We start from the raw sequence: 17188 nt of genomic DNA, 5'->3' as shown, positions 1-17188 counted from the left end.
GACTCAATGAAACATAATCACTTTTTCATTTATATTTTAATCACATTGGGCAGTGCTTTATTATGGAAAATACTTAAGCTTTATCATTCCTCAATAAATAAAAATCTATAGCCTAAACTCAAGATTTAGTAAAACAGACATTCAAGTTCAAGACAAAAGATCTAACAGAAAACATATTAGAAAAACAGTTGAAAACAGGTCCACAGTGTTTGTTTGAATCGACCCTTAATCTCACTCTCCCGCTCTTTTTTTCCATTAATGCTCATGCTCTAATACACCGAATGGACACGAGCACTAATAAAGCAGATTGTGATCATTTTGAACTGAGACAGGACTATTGTCTGACATAAACAGTGATATAATACCCTTTGTCTCCTACTGGATGAATTGTTCATTACATAAGGCACAGTGATGCATTCTGGGTATTATATCAGCACCGAAATCACGTCCCTTAACAGTGGAGGTACATTCTTGCTGTTCAAGTTCAATACAGTTGGTCACAGTGTATACTTTCCATCAGTGTGAATATTAAGGCAACAGTTTTAGACTGGGTTGAACAACCAAACCTCGCTCTTCGTGACAAAAGATAAGAAAGTCCGTCTGTATCATATAAAGACTGAGAGTGGTAGTGAGATCGATGGAGTAGCAGTCCACCTTTGAGCGCTTGTGGAGATGTGAAGTCCATTGATCAGGTCTTCACTGGCAGTAGACGCTGGTGCATAGAGAGTTCTTACCGAACGGATCCACCGACAGGGTTTTAAAGAGCCCCGAGGGAGGGGACCATCTGTAATTCCTTAAATAAAATCCCTTCCGGGTAGAATTTCATCACATTTAATGAACGTCATGAACAATCTGTTGAAGACAATAGAACAAGACAGTTGGCGAGAAAGATGAGGACATGTTCTTCAGTCTTTTGTGTCCAGTGTATTTAACAGTTCCACCACACACAAACAAAGGGCCACATGCACAGACTAGCTCAGTCTGGTTCCTTTCGTTTATCTTTGTTCAGCTTCAGTTCATCCATTTTCTCCTGTAGGAGAGAACTAGGGGCAGATGAACCTCGCACCCTTGCTGGTAGCGTAGCGCTCTGGGATGATAAGGCAGGTAGGTAACGTTAGTCTCGAAACGTGTACTGCTACCCAATCTCGCTCACCAAATTAGCTTTCTATGCAATATATTTGGAAAATATCCACCTTGCTGTGGAAAAGTAGGGAATGCAATAAAACAAACATTGTGTAATTCATGGCAATACCTTTTCGAGGGGTGGATGTTGTTTCTTGGAAGAAATGCGTTCTTTCCGTTTGGCCACCGGTGTCCAATCTCCTGGGTCCGTCTGAGTGGACCTGTCGGATAGTGTGGCCTCTGCGTCACTGTCTGATGAAGTTTGCCCCTTGGAGTGTTCAGATCCGTTCCCATTAGGAAAGACAAAAGCTTCCTCTTCAGAACCTGATTGAAAGATCAGACAACAGGTTAAAAGCCAATAAATCATCTGCTAGCCAAGCAATTCATCAAGAACTTGTGTGACATTCTGCACTATATAATCTTCTTTCCATTAAGTATCTAGAATCGAAACACCTTCAATAGCATTACAATTGAAAGCAAGTAGCAAGTAATAGCTCATGTCTATGACATAATGTAAATAAAGTCGATTAGTAGGGATGTAACAATATCAAAATCTCACAATTGACACAAAATATAAATTTTAAAGTTAAATTAAAAGTTAATCTAATGCATTTTAAGAGTTCAAAATTAAGAGCTCCAACCCATGATCTTAACTAAAAAAAACTTAAGCTAGAAAAAGTCAGTAAATTGACTTGTACCTGAACTTTAAAGGAACACTCCACTTTTTTTGGAAATAGGCTCATTCTCCAACTCACCCCCGAGTTAATAAGTTGAGTTTTACCGTTTTGAAACCCATTCAGTCGTTCTCCTGTTCTGGCGATATCACTTTTAGCATAGCTTAGCATAGATCGTTGAATCCTATTAGACCAATAGCGTCGCATTCAAAAATGACCGAGTTTTCGATGTTTGTCCTATTTAAAACTTGAAATTAGTTCCCAGCTAGGTTAGCATTTGCACATGTGCTGCGTGATATTACTGCGCCTGCTTCAGCCATGTTACGGCAGCAAACTTCCTTGACTATTACGCCGGAATGGAAGTGTAGTACCTAATCTTATCAGCCTAGAAAATCACAGCTTTACATTTTCCGCTGGTATTAGTACATGATATAATTACAGAAGAGTCAAGTTTTAAATAGGACAAATATCGAAACTCGTTGGTCATTTTTGAACGTGATGCTATTGGTCTAATAGGATTCAATGATTTACGCTAAGCTTTGCTAAAAGTGATATCGCCAGAACAGGAGAACGGCTGAATGGATTTCAAAATGGTAAAACTCAACTTATTAACTCGGGAGGAGTTGGAGAATGAGCCTATTTCCAAAAAAAGTGGAGTGTTCCTTTAAAGAGGACTCAACCCTCTTTTTATTTTTGATATACAGTCTTAGTCTGAAGTACATTCACACTGGTGTTTTAGAAAACCAAACAAATTAGAATATAATGAATGACAGTTATAGCCATATGATGTAAAACAACTACACTGCAAAATAAATGAAAATGAATATTAATATCCTAATTTCTACACTTAAAAAAAGATTTTTAATTTGGACTGCAGTAACGTTACCCACTTAAACCACTAGCTGCCGGCAATTCATACTGCACTTTTAAGATTTTATTTTGATGGAAACAGCAGTAGAGCTTTTATTTTGACATAAAACGCTAGCTTCAGTGACAGGCTTACAAAAATGTGACTCAGTAAATTTAGTGAAATATTGTTAATCATCTGTAGCAAAAATAAACCGTACTGGTGGCCGTTGCATTCTTAATCGTGCCTCAACAATGTGCGCTTTGCTTTGAAACATGCAGCGAAAACATACTTGATGAAGGGATTGAGCCATATTGCACTTTTCGGTTTTAGTTCGTTTGACAGATATTGTGTCAAAGCATAATTGCCCAAAACACAACTTTAAAGACTGTTTATGTAAGCATCAGAAGTTTTAATATAGGGATGCACGGAAAATTCTTGGCCGAAGTTGAACAAAATTACACAATGGGCTGAAGGTCGATTACGAACACATTTTTTTGTGTTTTCCCCCATGTATTTTGCCAGTTTTTTCAGCATTGCATAAATTAATTAGCCAATATTTGCTTTTTACAATTTCGTCTTGCTTTTCAAAGAAAAATAAATAAATTACAAAACAACAGTTTAAAAAATATTTATTTAACACTGAACATTTTTAACATTCTAGTAGACATCTAGCCTACCAACAAATAACAATTACAATATTAACATTTATGAATGTTGACTTATTTTTTCCGGAAACCTGCAAGAAGACCTCAGTACTACTTTTTACTGACAGAAGTAGATTTATGAATGATTCTCATTACGTAGTTTTCCCTCATGCTTTAAACTTTGAACCCTGGCTAACAAACTCATGCAGCGCTGTCAGAATACACACAATTTGTGTGTGTGTATTAGACAACGTAACATTCTGTAGTTTAAGGCCATTTAAACAACCAGCAACAACCACCCCTTTCTCTTCTCATGGAAATCATGCGATGCGATACTAAACTGTCTCACACTTTCGGTGCTTAATGATTTTTGCGTCTTTCTTGGATGGTTTTAAATGCTCCCACACTGCCGACATGTTTGCTGCATTAGTGCGCGCCTCTATTTGATCACATCACGTCATTGTTCTGTATAATTTATTTGGCCTTTTCGCTTATTTGGCCCAACACCGAAAGAGCTTTTTTTTTTTTGCAATTTTCGGCTGAATAATTCTGGTTGCTGAACATTTGGTTCGCCCCTATTTAAATATATTTTTAAAAACTACACTTTTTGCCTGAAAGACCTATCATTTTGTATTATGTGACCATGATAATATTGAGACAGTTCTGCTATCGAGATATCACGATATTGATAATATTGTTACATCCCTACATTTTAACTATTTTATTGTTGCGGTTTGACAAAAGTAGTGACAGACTTCATCTAAGTGAAGCGAATTTAAAAAAAAAACAAAGGGCAGGATTTGGTTCTGGCCATTGGTTCACCCAAAAATGAAAATTCTGTCAATAATTACTCACCCTCAAGTCGTTCTAAACCCGTAACGCCCCATTTGACACATCACCGCCGACGCCTGATGGAGCACTTATCTGAAGCGACCCTCATAGTGACAACAGCCTATCACTTTCAGCTTGGACTGTGACGCAAACACGATTGGCAAATGTCTGCACTAGTATATTTGCATAATGTGATATGATTAGCTGGGCCAGTGGCACGACACAACGGACCAACAATTCGGTTCGGCAATGCTTGATGTCGCCCCATTCAAAGTAAACAGGAGGCATTGATGCAAATGCCCCGTGTCAACTGACTTCAGACCCTCGTTCGTCTTCAGAACAGAAAAATATATTTTTAATGAAGCAATGCAACTGACACGTTCAAAACTGCGAAAGGTAGTAAAGACATCATTAAAATATTCCACGTGGTTCAACATTAATTTTCTGAAGCTACGAGAATAACAACTTTACCGTCCGTGGAACCCAGATGCACTGTGCCTTGTTTACAAGCAGAGGAAGACATTGTGGTACTGTCATGAATGCACATCAAAGACTGACACAAGAAAAGAAGAAAATGGTTGAATAAAGTTGTTGTTGTTTTTTTTGCACAAAAAGTGTAGCTTCAAAAAATTAAGGTTGAACCACTGATGTCACATAGCCTGGCTAACGCCAGACCACGTTATGACTTCGTCATGATTCGTGGTCTGGGAACCACATGTTAATTTTCTCGTATTAGAGGCGTGGTTTACGAATGCCCAGAGCCGTTTATTGGGCGCTACGAATGTCTATCAAATGCGCCTGTGCGTAGCTCATAGCCAATCGTTTCAATCATACCGGATAACGTATACAGAGCGATGGTTTAACGCCAAAAGTTGCTCTTTTTTCAAAATAAACTTGCGTTCTAAACTACTTAGAACACTATCTAAGGGGCCGTTCACATGTCGCGTCTTTTGTGCGCTAAAGTTCGTTATTTCAAATGTAGACGCGCGGTATGCGCGCGCATAATGGAAGCGACGCGGTTGCGACGCGCTCGCGTTTTCCATGCGCAAGCTACAGAGCGGTTTGGAAAGGAGAAAGCGACGCGCCTAGCGTTTTCCACGCGTTTTTAGGTATGACATGTGAACGGCTGCATCGAATGATAACTTGCTGCCATGCTGGATCCATAGTTATAAACAAACTGTTTCGGTGAGTCGCATAGAAGGCGTCATCGTCTTGCTGCTCCCTCCCCGTTCTGTGATTGGTTCCCTATCTGAGGTGAAAATTTGGTCCATGGTTTCCATGCTACCTTCCAGCGTGAATAAAATCGCGCTGCGCGGAAGGCAGCATGGGGACACCCAGGCTAGATGTCACATGGACTATTTGAACAATGTCCTTACTACATTTTTGGGCCTTGAACCTGATAGTACGGGCGCTGTCAATGCAGGGTCAGAAAGCTCTTGGATTTCATCAAAAATATCTTATGGGTTTGGAACAACATGAGGGTGAGTAATTAATGACAGAATTTTTATTAAGGGGTGAATAACCTTTTAATGTATATCAAAACTGTTATAAAAAACTTACTCCAACTGTTGCCCTTAGTGTGGAGGCCTGATACGGGGCCCGGGGTGCAGGGACAAGAGCTACTGGTGACCAGGAACCTTTTTGTACACCCCATTCCAACCACATCCTTACAGTGCTTATGACAGTTTACTCCACAGTCTGTAAGAGAAAGAGAGGCAGCATGGTTTATGATGGTTGCTGAGATGAAAATATATATATATATATAGGAAACTGATTGATTAGAACTGTGTTCTGACCTTTACAGTGGTAGCCTTGCTTTATGACTCCCCATAACTAATGGAAGATAGAGGGAAAAAGTTAGACAAGTCAGAAACAGACAAATGAATTGGTCCTCAGTTTAAACACTCACAAATCCTCCGCAGGTGTCACAGAATGTGGGCCTTTTGTACGTGGTCTCATGGAAATTATGAAGGTTGTGGAGGTTAAAGCCGAGCTTGGCACACACCGACATCCCACGCATGAAATATGAAGTGATTTCCTCTCTACTGATCTCTCCTTCCCTGAAAATAAAGAACAAAGCATGATGAGAACTGATTTGAATTATTTAATGAATCAGGTCAGAAGGAAAAAAAAAGTTCTCATTGTGTTTTTACAGTTTGAAATTGATACATTTTTAAACAGAAACCAAATTTCCCTTGATCTTTTGACACAGAAGAGGTCTTTGTATGCCTAAGATATCATAACTTAAAATGTCCTCTTCCTCAATAAATAAGCAGTTATGTAGCAACTCTCAGAAAATGGCTCGATTGGATTCAAGGGGCAAGGTTACGTCACCCGGGCACAGGCGTTTTCATAAACACTGCCTCCAGAGTAAAACATCATCTTCTCACCACGGGCCTGGCCCATATGCATTCAGTTGGCTTTATTACGCTGAATGCTAGTGCCACATAACATCGTGTCAAAAGCAAATAGAAAATCTAGAAAATCAGCCATTTCTGGGGTTCAAGCGCTTTAAGGCATTTAAGCACATATGAATAAATACATTATTTAGCAAGCCTTTAACCACCTAAATCAATAATAATAAAAAAGAATTTTTGCAAATCCTGGTATTTTACCATATAAATATTGTTTTTTTTAATGTTTATGACTGTTATAGCACCAGCTGTGTTCTGATCTCCTTAAAACTTTGCATGCTCGTTAAGAAACACCAGTCGCATGTGCTCACCAGGTTTTGTTAAGTTTTGAAGTTTTCTTTAGGCTTTATAGGATTTTGGGTAAATTTGAACAGGTCCATTTTCTAAACTACCCCGTTGTAACTTCCTATAGGGTAAATTTCAAAAATCTTTGACAATTATTGACCTAGAGAGTCCAGAGAATTGAACTGGAGTGTTTTTTCCAGATTGAATGAAAAACCTAGGACTAGTCTGCAACAGTATGTTTTTTACATCTCAATCATTTAACAAACAATTTGACAATTTAACAAACAACACTGACAGCAGTGGTTCTAGAGACAAAGTTGGCTGGAATGAGAAGTTCTATCATATGATATGAATATCGATGTGCGAAAAACTGCACAATGTACAATCGTTTAAAAATAAAAAATGCAATATTGCCCCCAGTGGCCGAATACTTTAAAATTTCTCACAGACTTTTTGAGTTCCATTTTTTCATCAGCCAATCGTGGACATGTTTTTTTGAGATACACAAATGTCCATGGACACTTGTGGCACTTTGGACCAAGGCTGTGCAGCGAATTTCATATTGATAGGACAAATGGTTATGTATAGGTATAGCCTTTTTTTTTTTTATCCTCTTATAGCACCACCAAGTGACCAAGCTCTGTGTTTTTTGTCCTGTGACCTCAGATTGAGCTCTTACATACATGTTCTGAGTTTGGTAAAGATATCTCATTCCTTTCAGGAGTTATAGGCATTTCACTAAATTGGTCCTGCCCCTTTTCAAACGTTGTGGCGTCCCTTTGCGACGGTGAGTCGAAAGTTCAACGTTTTTTGTGATTATTGATAATTACTCTCCAGAGAATCTCTCTGCACTGGGTTGGTTCCAATCAGGTGAAAAACCTATGACTAGTTTGCAAAAGTTTTTTTTTGTTTTTTTTTTTGACATAAGACTCTTGAGCCTGTGACTGACGGTTTAGGAGTTATGTGCGATTTCATACATTTGATCATTGTAGCGCCCCCATCAGGCCAATTGGGGTGAGTCTTGGTGACGCTGTTGGCGGTGTGAGTACAACCATCCCTCCAAGTTTCAAGTCTCTATGACTTACGGTTTAATCTGCACAATCAGTTTTATGTGGAGATTGCTGATCCTTGGCCATTCTAACAATTACAATAGGGTTTCAGTGAGTATTTTGTTTTGTAAACGAGGCACAGTGTCATAGTGTTCACAAATTCTTAAAGGACCTGCCTACAAACAGGTGGTTTTAGACAGGTGGGTCAGAATGAGGGTTGAAAAGAATCACATTTTTTTCCACATATTTAGTGACCCTGGACCACAAAACCAGTCTTAAGTAGCACAAGTATATTTGTAGCAATTGCCAAAAATATATTGTATAGGTCAAAATTAGCGATTTTGACAAAAAGTCTTAGGATATTAAGTAAATATCATATTCCATGAAGATATTTTGTAAATTGCCTACCATAAATATATCAAAACATATTTTTTGATTAGCAATATGCATTGCTAAGAACTTCATTTGGACACCTTTAAAGGTGGTTTTGTCACCCTCAGATTCTAGATTTTCAAATAGTTGTATCTCGGCTACAAATTGTCCAATCCTAACAAACCATACATCAATGGAAATCTTATTTTAATTCAGTATAATGTATAAATCTAAAATGTTTTTTTATTTAGTTAGTTTGCAAAAACTTCATAAACATTATAAGTAAACCTCAAGGAACATATTAAAATAATAATAAATAAAAAAACATACAAACAAACTAATATAAATTGTATACATTTTGAGGTAAAATGTGTTTTTCTATATCCTACAATTTTGAATAAAGAATGTTATGAAGTTTTTCTCGGGGTTAGAAAACCAAAGCTACAGTCAAACCAAAATTTATTCAGACACATTCAATACTTATCACATTATCACAGTTTATTCACTATAGTTAAGAAAATTGTAATAAAATAAGACAAGAACTTAAGAGTTTAAACCGTGTCAGAACAAATTTACCTTAATAATCACAAATTAATTACAGTCAAACCCAAATTTATTCAGACACCTTCAAAATGTTCTCACATTATCAGTTATTCGCTACAGTTTAGAAAATGGTAAAATGTCAGATAACTTTGTTAGAAAGGTATGTAACAAAACAAGGTCAGGTCAAAGTTTAAAATCACATTTTTGGTCCCAAAATATTCTAAATTTTACTAGTAGTCCACTGTATGAAGAATTTTTGGGTATAATTTTTTTTCCAAAAATTTATTTTGCAAACCTCACATAAATGAACTAAAAAATATATATATATGTGTGTGTGTTTTTTAATTTGACTGTAGCTTTGCAAATTTCAAAGGTCGGCTACCGGGGTCCTCTGCAATATTTCCTGTTTGATGTTTTTCTTTGTCACATGACAAAAGAATGGCTTCCTGCATGCTGGTTTCACAACACTCACTGACTTTGATTTGACAGATAAAACTTCACTTCAACTGCTTTTGAAAAGATAAATAATTGCCTATTTATTTAAATGCCAGCTTAAAAATATTTCATGATTCCCATGAAATATTAAGCAGCACAACCGTTTTCAACACTTTTGATGAGAAGGAATGTTCTGAAATCAGTATATTAGAAAGATTTCTAAAGGATCATGTGACACTGATGAAAATTCAGTTTTACATCACAGGAATAAATACCATTTTAATATATAATAAAACTGAAAACAGTGATTTAATATTGTAACAAAATGTAGTCAAATACAGCTCTGGTGAGTCTTAAAGATTTATTTTAAAAACATGAAAAAAAAAAAATCCTACCGACCCCAAACACTTTTTTAAACGAAAGTGTAAATATATCAGTTTCATCTTTGTCATAAACACAATCCTGTACGTTCTCGATACAGTGTAAAGGGCCTCGTCTTACCTATCGCTCTCGTGCGTGCAGAAAGAGAAGGGGAAGTTTGCAGCAATCTTCTCAAAGTCCTCTAGAGAAATGTAGCCGTCCATGTTCAAATCATAATTCTTCATGATAGACTGTAGGGGGCAACACAATCACTGTGAACTTGAATGTCTAAAATTATCATCCTGTGACATTTGGTCTTGAAGGGCCTACACGCTATTAAAGAAGTGAGAGTGGACAGCCAGGAACTGGCCGTCGCCGTGTCACACTAAGGAACTAGCCCTAAAAGTGGGAATAAACACATGTTTCTCACTTACATCCACCATCTGTTTAACATGTTTCGAGATGGTGGCGGGATCCAGACGAGGAGTCACTCCCGAACCCCACTCGGCTACCACTGGAGGCTTCACCGGAGCTACGGGCTGCAGAAAAAGGGTGGTTAGCAACCTGACAGTTTTGTTTTGACGCTCAACACCAACTCACACAAGATCAGCAAGCGCAAAACGTTGCTGTGAAAACACAATACAAATGATGCTGGCTATTTGTAAATGCGACTGCTGTCACAGGCAGAGGCTTTATAGGAAACAATCAAAAAAGCTTGTACGTAACAACACCCACACTGAAGCGACGAAGATAGCGATCGTGCGTCTTCCAGCAATGTGTCTTTTCTGTGGTTTTCTTTGAAGTGTGTTTGCACAAAGAGGAGTGCACTGAGCCCTGTACCCACACTTTAGCACGGGATACTCCCTGTCTATAAACAGGTCACATACAAGGTCAGACTATAGCAGCCTGTTGCATATGTAAAGTAAGTCAACGTTTGTATTTGCAGTCTTTAGATGTTAGAGACAACTATATTTTCGGATATTTTGAAGAAAGTCTGAGTGTTGCTTGTTCCCAATAATGCCAGGGTGCTGTTTGAGGTCACCAGGGTGTTGCTATGTGGTTGCTAACATGTTCTGAGCGGTTTTAAGGGCGTTTCTATAGTGTTCCTATTGGCTTTATGTAAAAGAGCACACCTTTAGCTCTCTATGATATGATGGTCCTTATGTACACTACCAGTCAAAAGTTTTTGAACAGTAATGTATTTGAACAGCCTCCATTTATTTGCTCCAACCTTTTACCATTTAAAATAACTGTTTTCTATTTTAATGTTTTAAAAAGTAATTCCTGTGATCAAAGCAAATTTTCCTTCTGTGTCACACGATACTTCAGAAATCATTCTAATATGCTGATATGCTGTTCAAGAAATGTTTTTTTTTTAAATTATTATTAATATCAATCTTTAAAACAATTTTTCAGGACTTTTATTTAGCAAGGATCCTTTAAATTGATCAAAAGTGATGATAAAGATTTATAATCTTACAAGAGATTTCTATTTCAGATATATGCTTTTCAGCATAATAATAAGAATGGATGTTTTTGAGCAGCAAATCGGAATATTAGAATGATTTCTGAAGGATCACGTGACTTTCTGAGTGAAAACTGTGATTAAGTAAATCCCACAGCATTTTTTCAGTGCTTTTAAAAATGAATATATATATTTAAAATATATTCATAAGTATAAGAAAAATATAAATAGTATAAAAATTCATAAAATAATAAGAAACATCATTATTACAAATACCTACACTGAAAATGTTTAACTTTTTGCAGAAATTGCCAGTAAATTTCACAATTAATTACCAGTGTGCAACTAGTTACATGTAACAGCGTTACATATTTTAATTGCAAAATAAATCTAACCGTAATCTATTACCGTTACTGAGAAAAATTGTGTAATTAAATTAGTCACTGGTGAAACTGTTCACAGTTATAAGGGGGGTTACATATTAAAAGCTAGGATATGTTGTTGAATAATATTAATTTGTTGTTTTGCCTGTTCCAGATTTTCAAATTTGTATCTAGGCCAAATATTGCCCAATTCTAACAAACGTAAACCATACATCAGTGGAAAGCTTATTTATTCAACTTTCAGGTAATGTATGAATCTTAATTTTTAAAAATTGACCCTTGTGACTGGTTTTGTAGTACAACGTCACATAAATACAGCGCCTTGAGAAAGTATTCATACCCCTAATTTTTTTTTTTCACATTTTGTTATGTTGCTGCATTATGCTTAACTACTTTAAATTACTTTCTTTCCCCACATCAATCTACACTCCCTACTCCATGATGGCAAAGCAAAAAATAGGTTTTTAACATTTGTGCAAACTTATTAAAAATAAAAAAACTGAAAAGATCCCGTTGCATAAGTATTCATACCCTTTTCTGGGACACTCGAAATTTAGCTCAGGAGCATTCATATTGCTTCTAGATGTTACTACACTTCGAGTGGAGTTAAACTGTGGCAAATTCATTTGAATGAGTATGATTTAGAAAGGCACACACCTCTCAGAAAAGGTCTAACAGCTGAAAATGCCTATCAGAGCAAAAACCAAGTCCTGAGGTCAAGATAACTGCCTGTAGAGCTCAGTGACAGACTTGCGTTAAGGCAGTGATCTAGGGAAAAGTTCAGAAAAAAATCTGCTGCATTGAAGGTTCACAGAAGCATGTAGCCTCCATTATCCATAATGGAAGATGATTGGAACAACTAGGACTCTAGAAAATGTCTGCCAGCCCCCATCCAAGCTGACAGATCTTGAGAGGTGTAAAGGTTAGGTAAAGAATGGCAGATAATTGCCAAATGCAGATGTGCAAAGCTTATCACATTATACCCAAAAAGACTTGAGGCTGTAAAGGTGCTTCAACTATGTACTGAGTTTTGCAATGTACTTATTTCAGTGTTTTATTTTTAATAAGTTTGTAAAATTTGCAAATCTGGTTTTTGCTTTGTCGTTATTATGGTGTATGGAGTGTAAATTGATGTGGGGAAAAACTAATTTAAAGCAGTTTAACATAATGCTGCAACAAAACAAAATGTGGTAAAAAAATGAAGGGGTGTGAATACTTCTGCAAGGCACTATATTAAAATGTAATTTTCAATTTGCAGGAGACATTTCTTATTATAAATGTTGAAAACTGCTGATTTTTTGGTGGAAACCATGATCACGAATTATTTGATGAACAGCGAGTTTAAAGGAATGTTGAAAAGTAATCCAAATGTAATCAGTTACATTACTTTAATAAAGTAATTCAAATAGCTACACTACTTATTATATTTCAAATAGGGTAACTTGTAATCTGTAACCTATAACCGAAGTAACCTTTCAAACACTGTTAATTACATAGAAACAGCAAGTAATATTCCAATAAACATAAAATTTGGAAGCAGAAAGACTGAAATGTTTTCTCATAAAACTATCTACCTTATTTTTCCCATAAGAGCACACGGCTTCCAAACTCATCTGCTTCCAGCTGTTTTTAGCACTGCAAAAAATGCTTTTCTTACTTAGATTTTTCGTCTTGTTTCCAGCCAAAATATCTAGTAAAAATGTATGTTTTGTTTTTAGTAAAAACAAGTTAAAATTAAGTGAGTTTTTGCTTAAAACAAGCAAACTAATCTGCCAATGGGGTAAGAAAAATAATCTAGTTGTCTGCTTGAAATAAGATTTTTTTCTTACCCCATTGGCAGATTATTTTGCTTGTTTTAAGCAAAAACTCACTTAATTTTGATTCAGGATTTTTTAGATATTTTGGCTGGAAACAAGACAAAAAAATCTAAGTAAGAAAAGCATTTTTTTCTGCTTGATATTCAGTGTTGTTTTTGACAACCATCTTAGATTTAGTCTTAGTCTTAGTCTTTTGGACTAAAATGCTTCTTAGTTTTAGTCAAATTTTAGTCACTTCTATATGTGATAGTTTTAGTCAAATTTTAGTCGACGAAAAGTCAAAAAGGTTTTAGTCTAGTTTTAGTCGACGAAAAGTCATAAAGGTTTTAGTCTAGTTTTAGTCAAAAAAAGGGGAAAAAGTAGTCTTTTAACAAATTAATGTAGGTCAGTAAGTATTTTGCTGTTGGGTAGTGTCACTTATAAGTTCTGAAAATAGCAGATCTATAGTTCAACACAATGTGAGCTTCCGGATCGACTATTTTCACCAATAATTACAATAATGAAGGAATGTTTTAGAACATAAAAGACAAACAAGGATGGAATGCTAAAACGGCTTGCCATACTAGTATAGCAAAGAGTATTTAATGCTAAAACGGCTTGCCATAGCGTCAGATACTTTTTAAGTTTTAATTGGCATGCACAATAAGCAGAAATGTCATGCATTTTAAACGTCTGACGGACCACCAACTAACATTTTCGTCTATTCTCGTCTCGTCAACGAAAACTCACACACGTCTCGTCATGTTTTAGACATCAACGATCCATTTTTATCTCGTCATCGTCTCGTTATCGTCATGAAAAAAAGTGGCGTCAACGAAATGATTTCGTCATCGTTGACGAAAACAACACTGGATATTGCAAACTGGTGTGTCTTACCATATTTGAATGTGTTATCTTAGTTATGAACACAATTGTTTGTAGTGCAAACCGTTTTACCGTTTACTGCACTTCGTTATTCTTGTTATTTCCCTACGGTGGCTTATGAACCAGAAGTCTTAACACAGTACCAGAAGACAAATCATCTTTGTTTTATTTGCAACTTACAACTAAAAATCATTTTTAAAATGTAGTGTTAGGTGTTTGATTGAATCCTGAACCCTGAGCATGATCTATATTGAGTCAATATGTGAATACATTTGCATGTACATATACAATGCAAAGCTTATTTTGAGGGCCTCACCTGAATTTTGGGGTTCTTGGGCTCCTTGGTGTAGGAGAGCTCATATATCTCGTCCTCCGTGTAACACAAGTCTAGCGAGAGCTGTGGGCAAGGCGGGGCAGAACGGTTACACATGAGAGGACGCCCACTGTTTGCAATCCACATCTCTCAGTATCACACATAAACAGCCAAGCATAACCGCAAAGATGAGGGCTGCCCGGTGAGAATTTCAAAATATTCATTTAGACTAAAATAGATGCAGGGCCTCTGTGGTAATGAAATAAAGCCATGTTTACATGCCTCTAAATAGACAATTATTCCATACTGATGGGGCCTAGTCAGGTGTTCAAAACCCACAGCACGAGGCACAACAAACACTTCTGAGAAAAGAGGCGGTCCGGTAACAATAACCTTCCCCTGACAACAAATCACTCTCAAACCACCGTTTTGCCTCTGTCTCACCGTTAGCAGGTGCAGCAGGTCTTTGTTGGCCTCAAACGGTGGGGTGCAGTCATGGATGGCCAACAAGTCGCTAATGTTGCTGTATAAATGCTGCAGCTTCCCCAGGTTGATCTTATCGTCCTCAAGGTAGTCTGGCAGCGCCTCGTTGAGGGAGATCAGGTCTTTGAGATGAACACCCAAGATGGGCACCTTGAATCCAGTGCATTCGTTGTACACGCGTCTGTAGTTTGAATAGTTGCTGTAGGATGACAGGAGCTCGGTGAGCTCACTGAGAGTCTGTGGGAAAGAGGGAAAATAATGTGGATAGAGTTATTAGTTAATTTCTTATTAATTAATGTACTACCTAACACTACCATTCAAACATCTGCATTTCAAAAGATCTCCTATTGTGAATTTATTTGATCGAAAATACTGTAAAAATAGTAATATTGTGAATTATTATTATAATTTTAAATAACTGTTTTCTATTTTATTATACATACACTACGAGTCAAAAGTTTTTGAACAGTAAGATTTTTAATACAGCAAAAACTGTCAAATGTTGGTATATTTGTACTGTTTAAAATAACTGTTTTCTATTTGAATATATTTTAAAATGTAATTTATTCCTGTGATTTCAAAGCTGAGTTTTTAGCTTTAAAAAAAAAAAAAAAAAAAATTCAGGTTTCTTTGTTGAATTGAAGGTTTAGTAGAACAGCATTTATCTCAAATAGAAATGTTTTGTAACATTTTAAATGCCTTTATCATCACTTTTAATCGATTCAAAGCATCCTTGCTAAATTAAAGTATTAATTTCTATAATTTATTTCCCAAAAAATAAAAAATACTGACTCCAAGCTTTTGAATGGTATAATATGTTACAAAAGCTTTTTTTTTTTTTCATTTTAATGATGATCTTTGGATTTTTCTATTAATCAGAGAATCCTGAAAATTGATAATAATAATAATAGTTTCTTGAACAGCAAATAAGCATATTAGGATGATTTCTAAAGGTTTCTAATCATGTGACACTGAAGAATGGAGTAATGATACAAAAAAAATTCAGCTTTGAATTTACAGGAATACATTACATTTAAAAATATATTCAAATAGCAGACAGTTATTTTAAATAGTAAAAAAAAAGTTTCACAGTTGTATTGTTTTTGCTGTACTTTGGATCAAATAAATGCACTTCTTTAAAACATTAAAAACGTTTGACTGGTAGTGTATTAAAATGTAATGTATTACTTATGATGGCAAAGCTAAATTTTTTTCAAAACAGAATTTTACATTTATATGAAACATTTTTTATTATAAATGTTGAAAACAATTGAAAACTGCTGGGGTTGTTTTGTTTTTGCAGAAACCATGAATTATTTGATGAAATAGAAATTATTTGTAATATCATAAATGTCTGTACTGTCTTTTATTAATTGAATGCATCCTTGCTGAATAAAAGTATTTGTAAACGTACTGTTGAAACTTAAATTAACAATGAACAATATATATTTCATAATAAATTAACATTAACATAAACTTTTTATTTTTTTTTATTTTTTTAACAAATTGTCATTGTTCGTTGTTAGTTTATTATACCTTATACGGTAACTTAACGAATCTAAGCTTTGTCAAAATTATGTTTTTAAATTATTACCATTTTATTTTTGTATTTATTTCTTTTTAGATATGTAGCTTACCTTTTTTCATTTTGCACCTTCGTCAAACGTCGCATTGCCATTTTTCTTTGCCAAAAGCCATTCACTTTTTTTTTTTTTATTGTATTTTTATAAAGTGATTTATAGTACCCTACTCGGAAAAACCTGAAGCAACATGTGCTGTACCTTGCTCAAGGGCAAACAACAACACTGTCATATCAATTTTCCATCCAAAATAAGACAGCAACTAAAACATTTGCGTAAGGAGCTTGAATCCTTAAGTATAAACAGGCCCAAAAGAATATTTTTGGGGAGATTTTGGGGGAAATCGGCAGACTTATCTCTACTAGACACCACAATTGGTAAATCAAAACTACTAATTTAATTGAAAAAAAAATGGAAAGTTATTCACTTCTGGTTGCTTTTCAGTGGAGATTGTGAACTAGTATCTTTCGTATAAATTTGTGACCCTGGACCACAAAACCAGTCATAAGGGTCAAGTTCTGGAATAAAAAAAAATCGAAATATTGAGACAATTGCCTTTAAAGTTGTCCAAATGAAGTTCTTAGTAATGCATATTAGGTTTTGATATATTTATGGTAGGAAATTTACAAAATATCTTCATGGAACATGATCTTTACTTACTGTCCTAAAGATTTTTGGCATAAAAGAATAATAATGTACAACAC

General features: G+C 35.6%; 1 protein-coding gene across 2 annotated transcripts in view; it reads right to left on the bottom strand.

Moving 5' to 3' along the window:
* Positions 1-121: 121 nt before the first annotated feature.
* rasgrp4 (RAS guanyl releasing protein 4) overlaps positions 122-17188 on the bottom strand; it is a 41673-nt gene continuing 24606 nt past the window's right edge. The window contains exons 9-17 of one of the 2 annotated variants that reach the window (XM_073850350.1): positions 14866-15141; positions 14425-14505; positions 10014-10118; positions 9721-9830; positions 6031-6181; positions 5918-5954; positions 5682-5819; positions 1253-1446; positions 122-1087 (exon numbers count right to left, since the gene is read on the bottom strand). In XM_073850350.1, the coding sequence (XP_073706451.1) occupies positions 977-1087; positions 1253-1446; positions 5682-5819; positions 5918-5954; positions 6031-6181; positions 9721-9830; positions 10014-10118; positions 14425-14505; positions 14866-15141 (1203 nt within the window). In that variant the 3' untranslated portion in view covers positions 122-976. The remainder of the gene's footprint in view (positions 1088-1252; positions 1447-5681; positions 5820-5917; positions 5955-6030; positions 6182-9720; positions 9831-10013; positions 10119-14424; positions 14506-14865; positions 15142-17188) is intronic. The other variant, XM_073850349.1, reaches the window with a different exon arrangement.

Source organism: Garra rufa, chromosome 11, assembly GCF_049309525.1.
Source record: "Garra rufa chromosome 11, GarRuf1.0, whole genome shotgun sequence".
Lineage (NCBI taxonomy): Eukaryota > Metazoa > Chordata > Actinopteri > Cypriniformes > Cyprinidae > Garra > Garra rufa.
The sequence above is the reverse complement of the archived record's forward strand: the minus strand, read 5'-3'. Positions and strand labels throughout refer to the sequence as shown.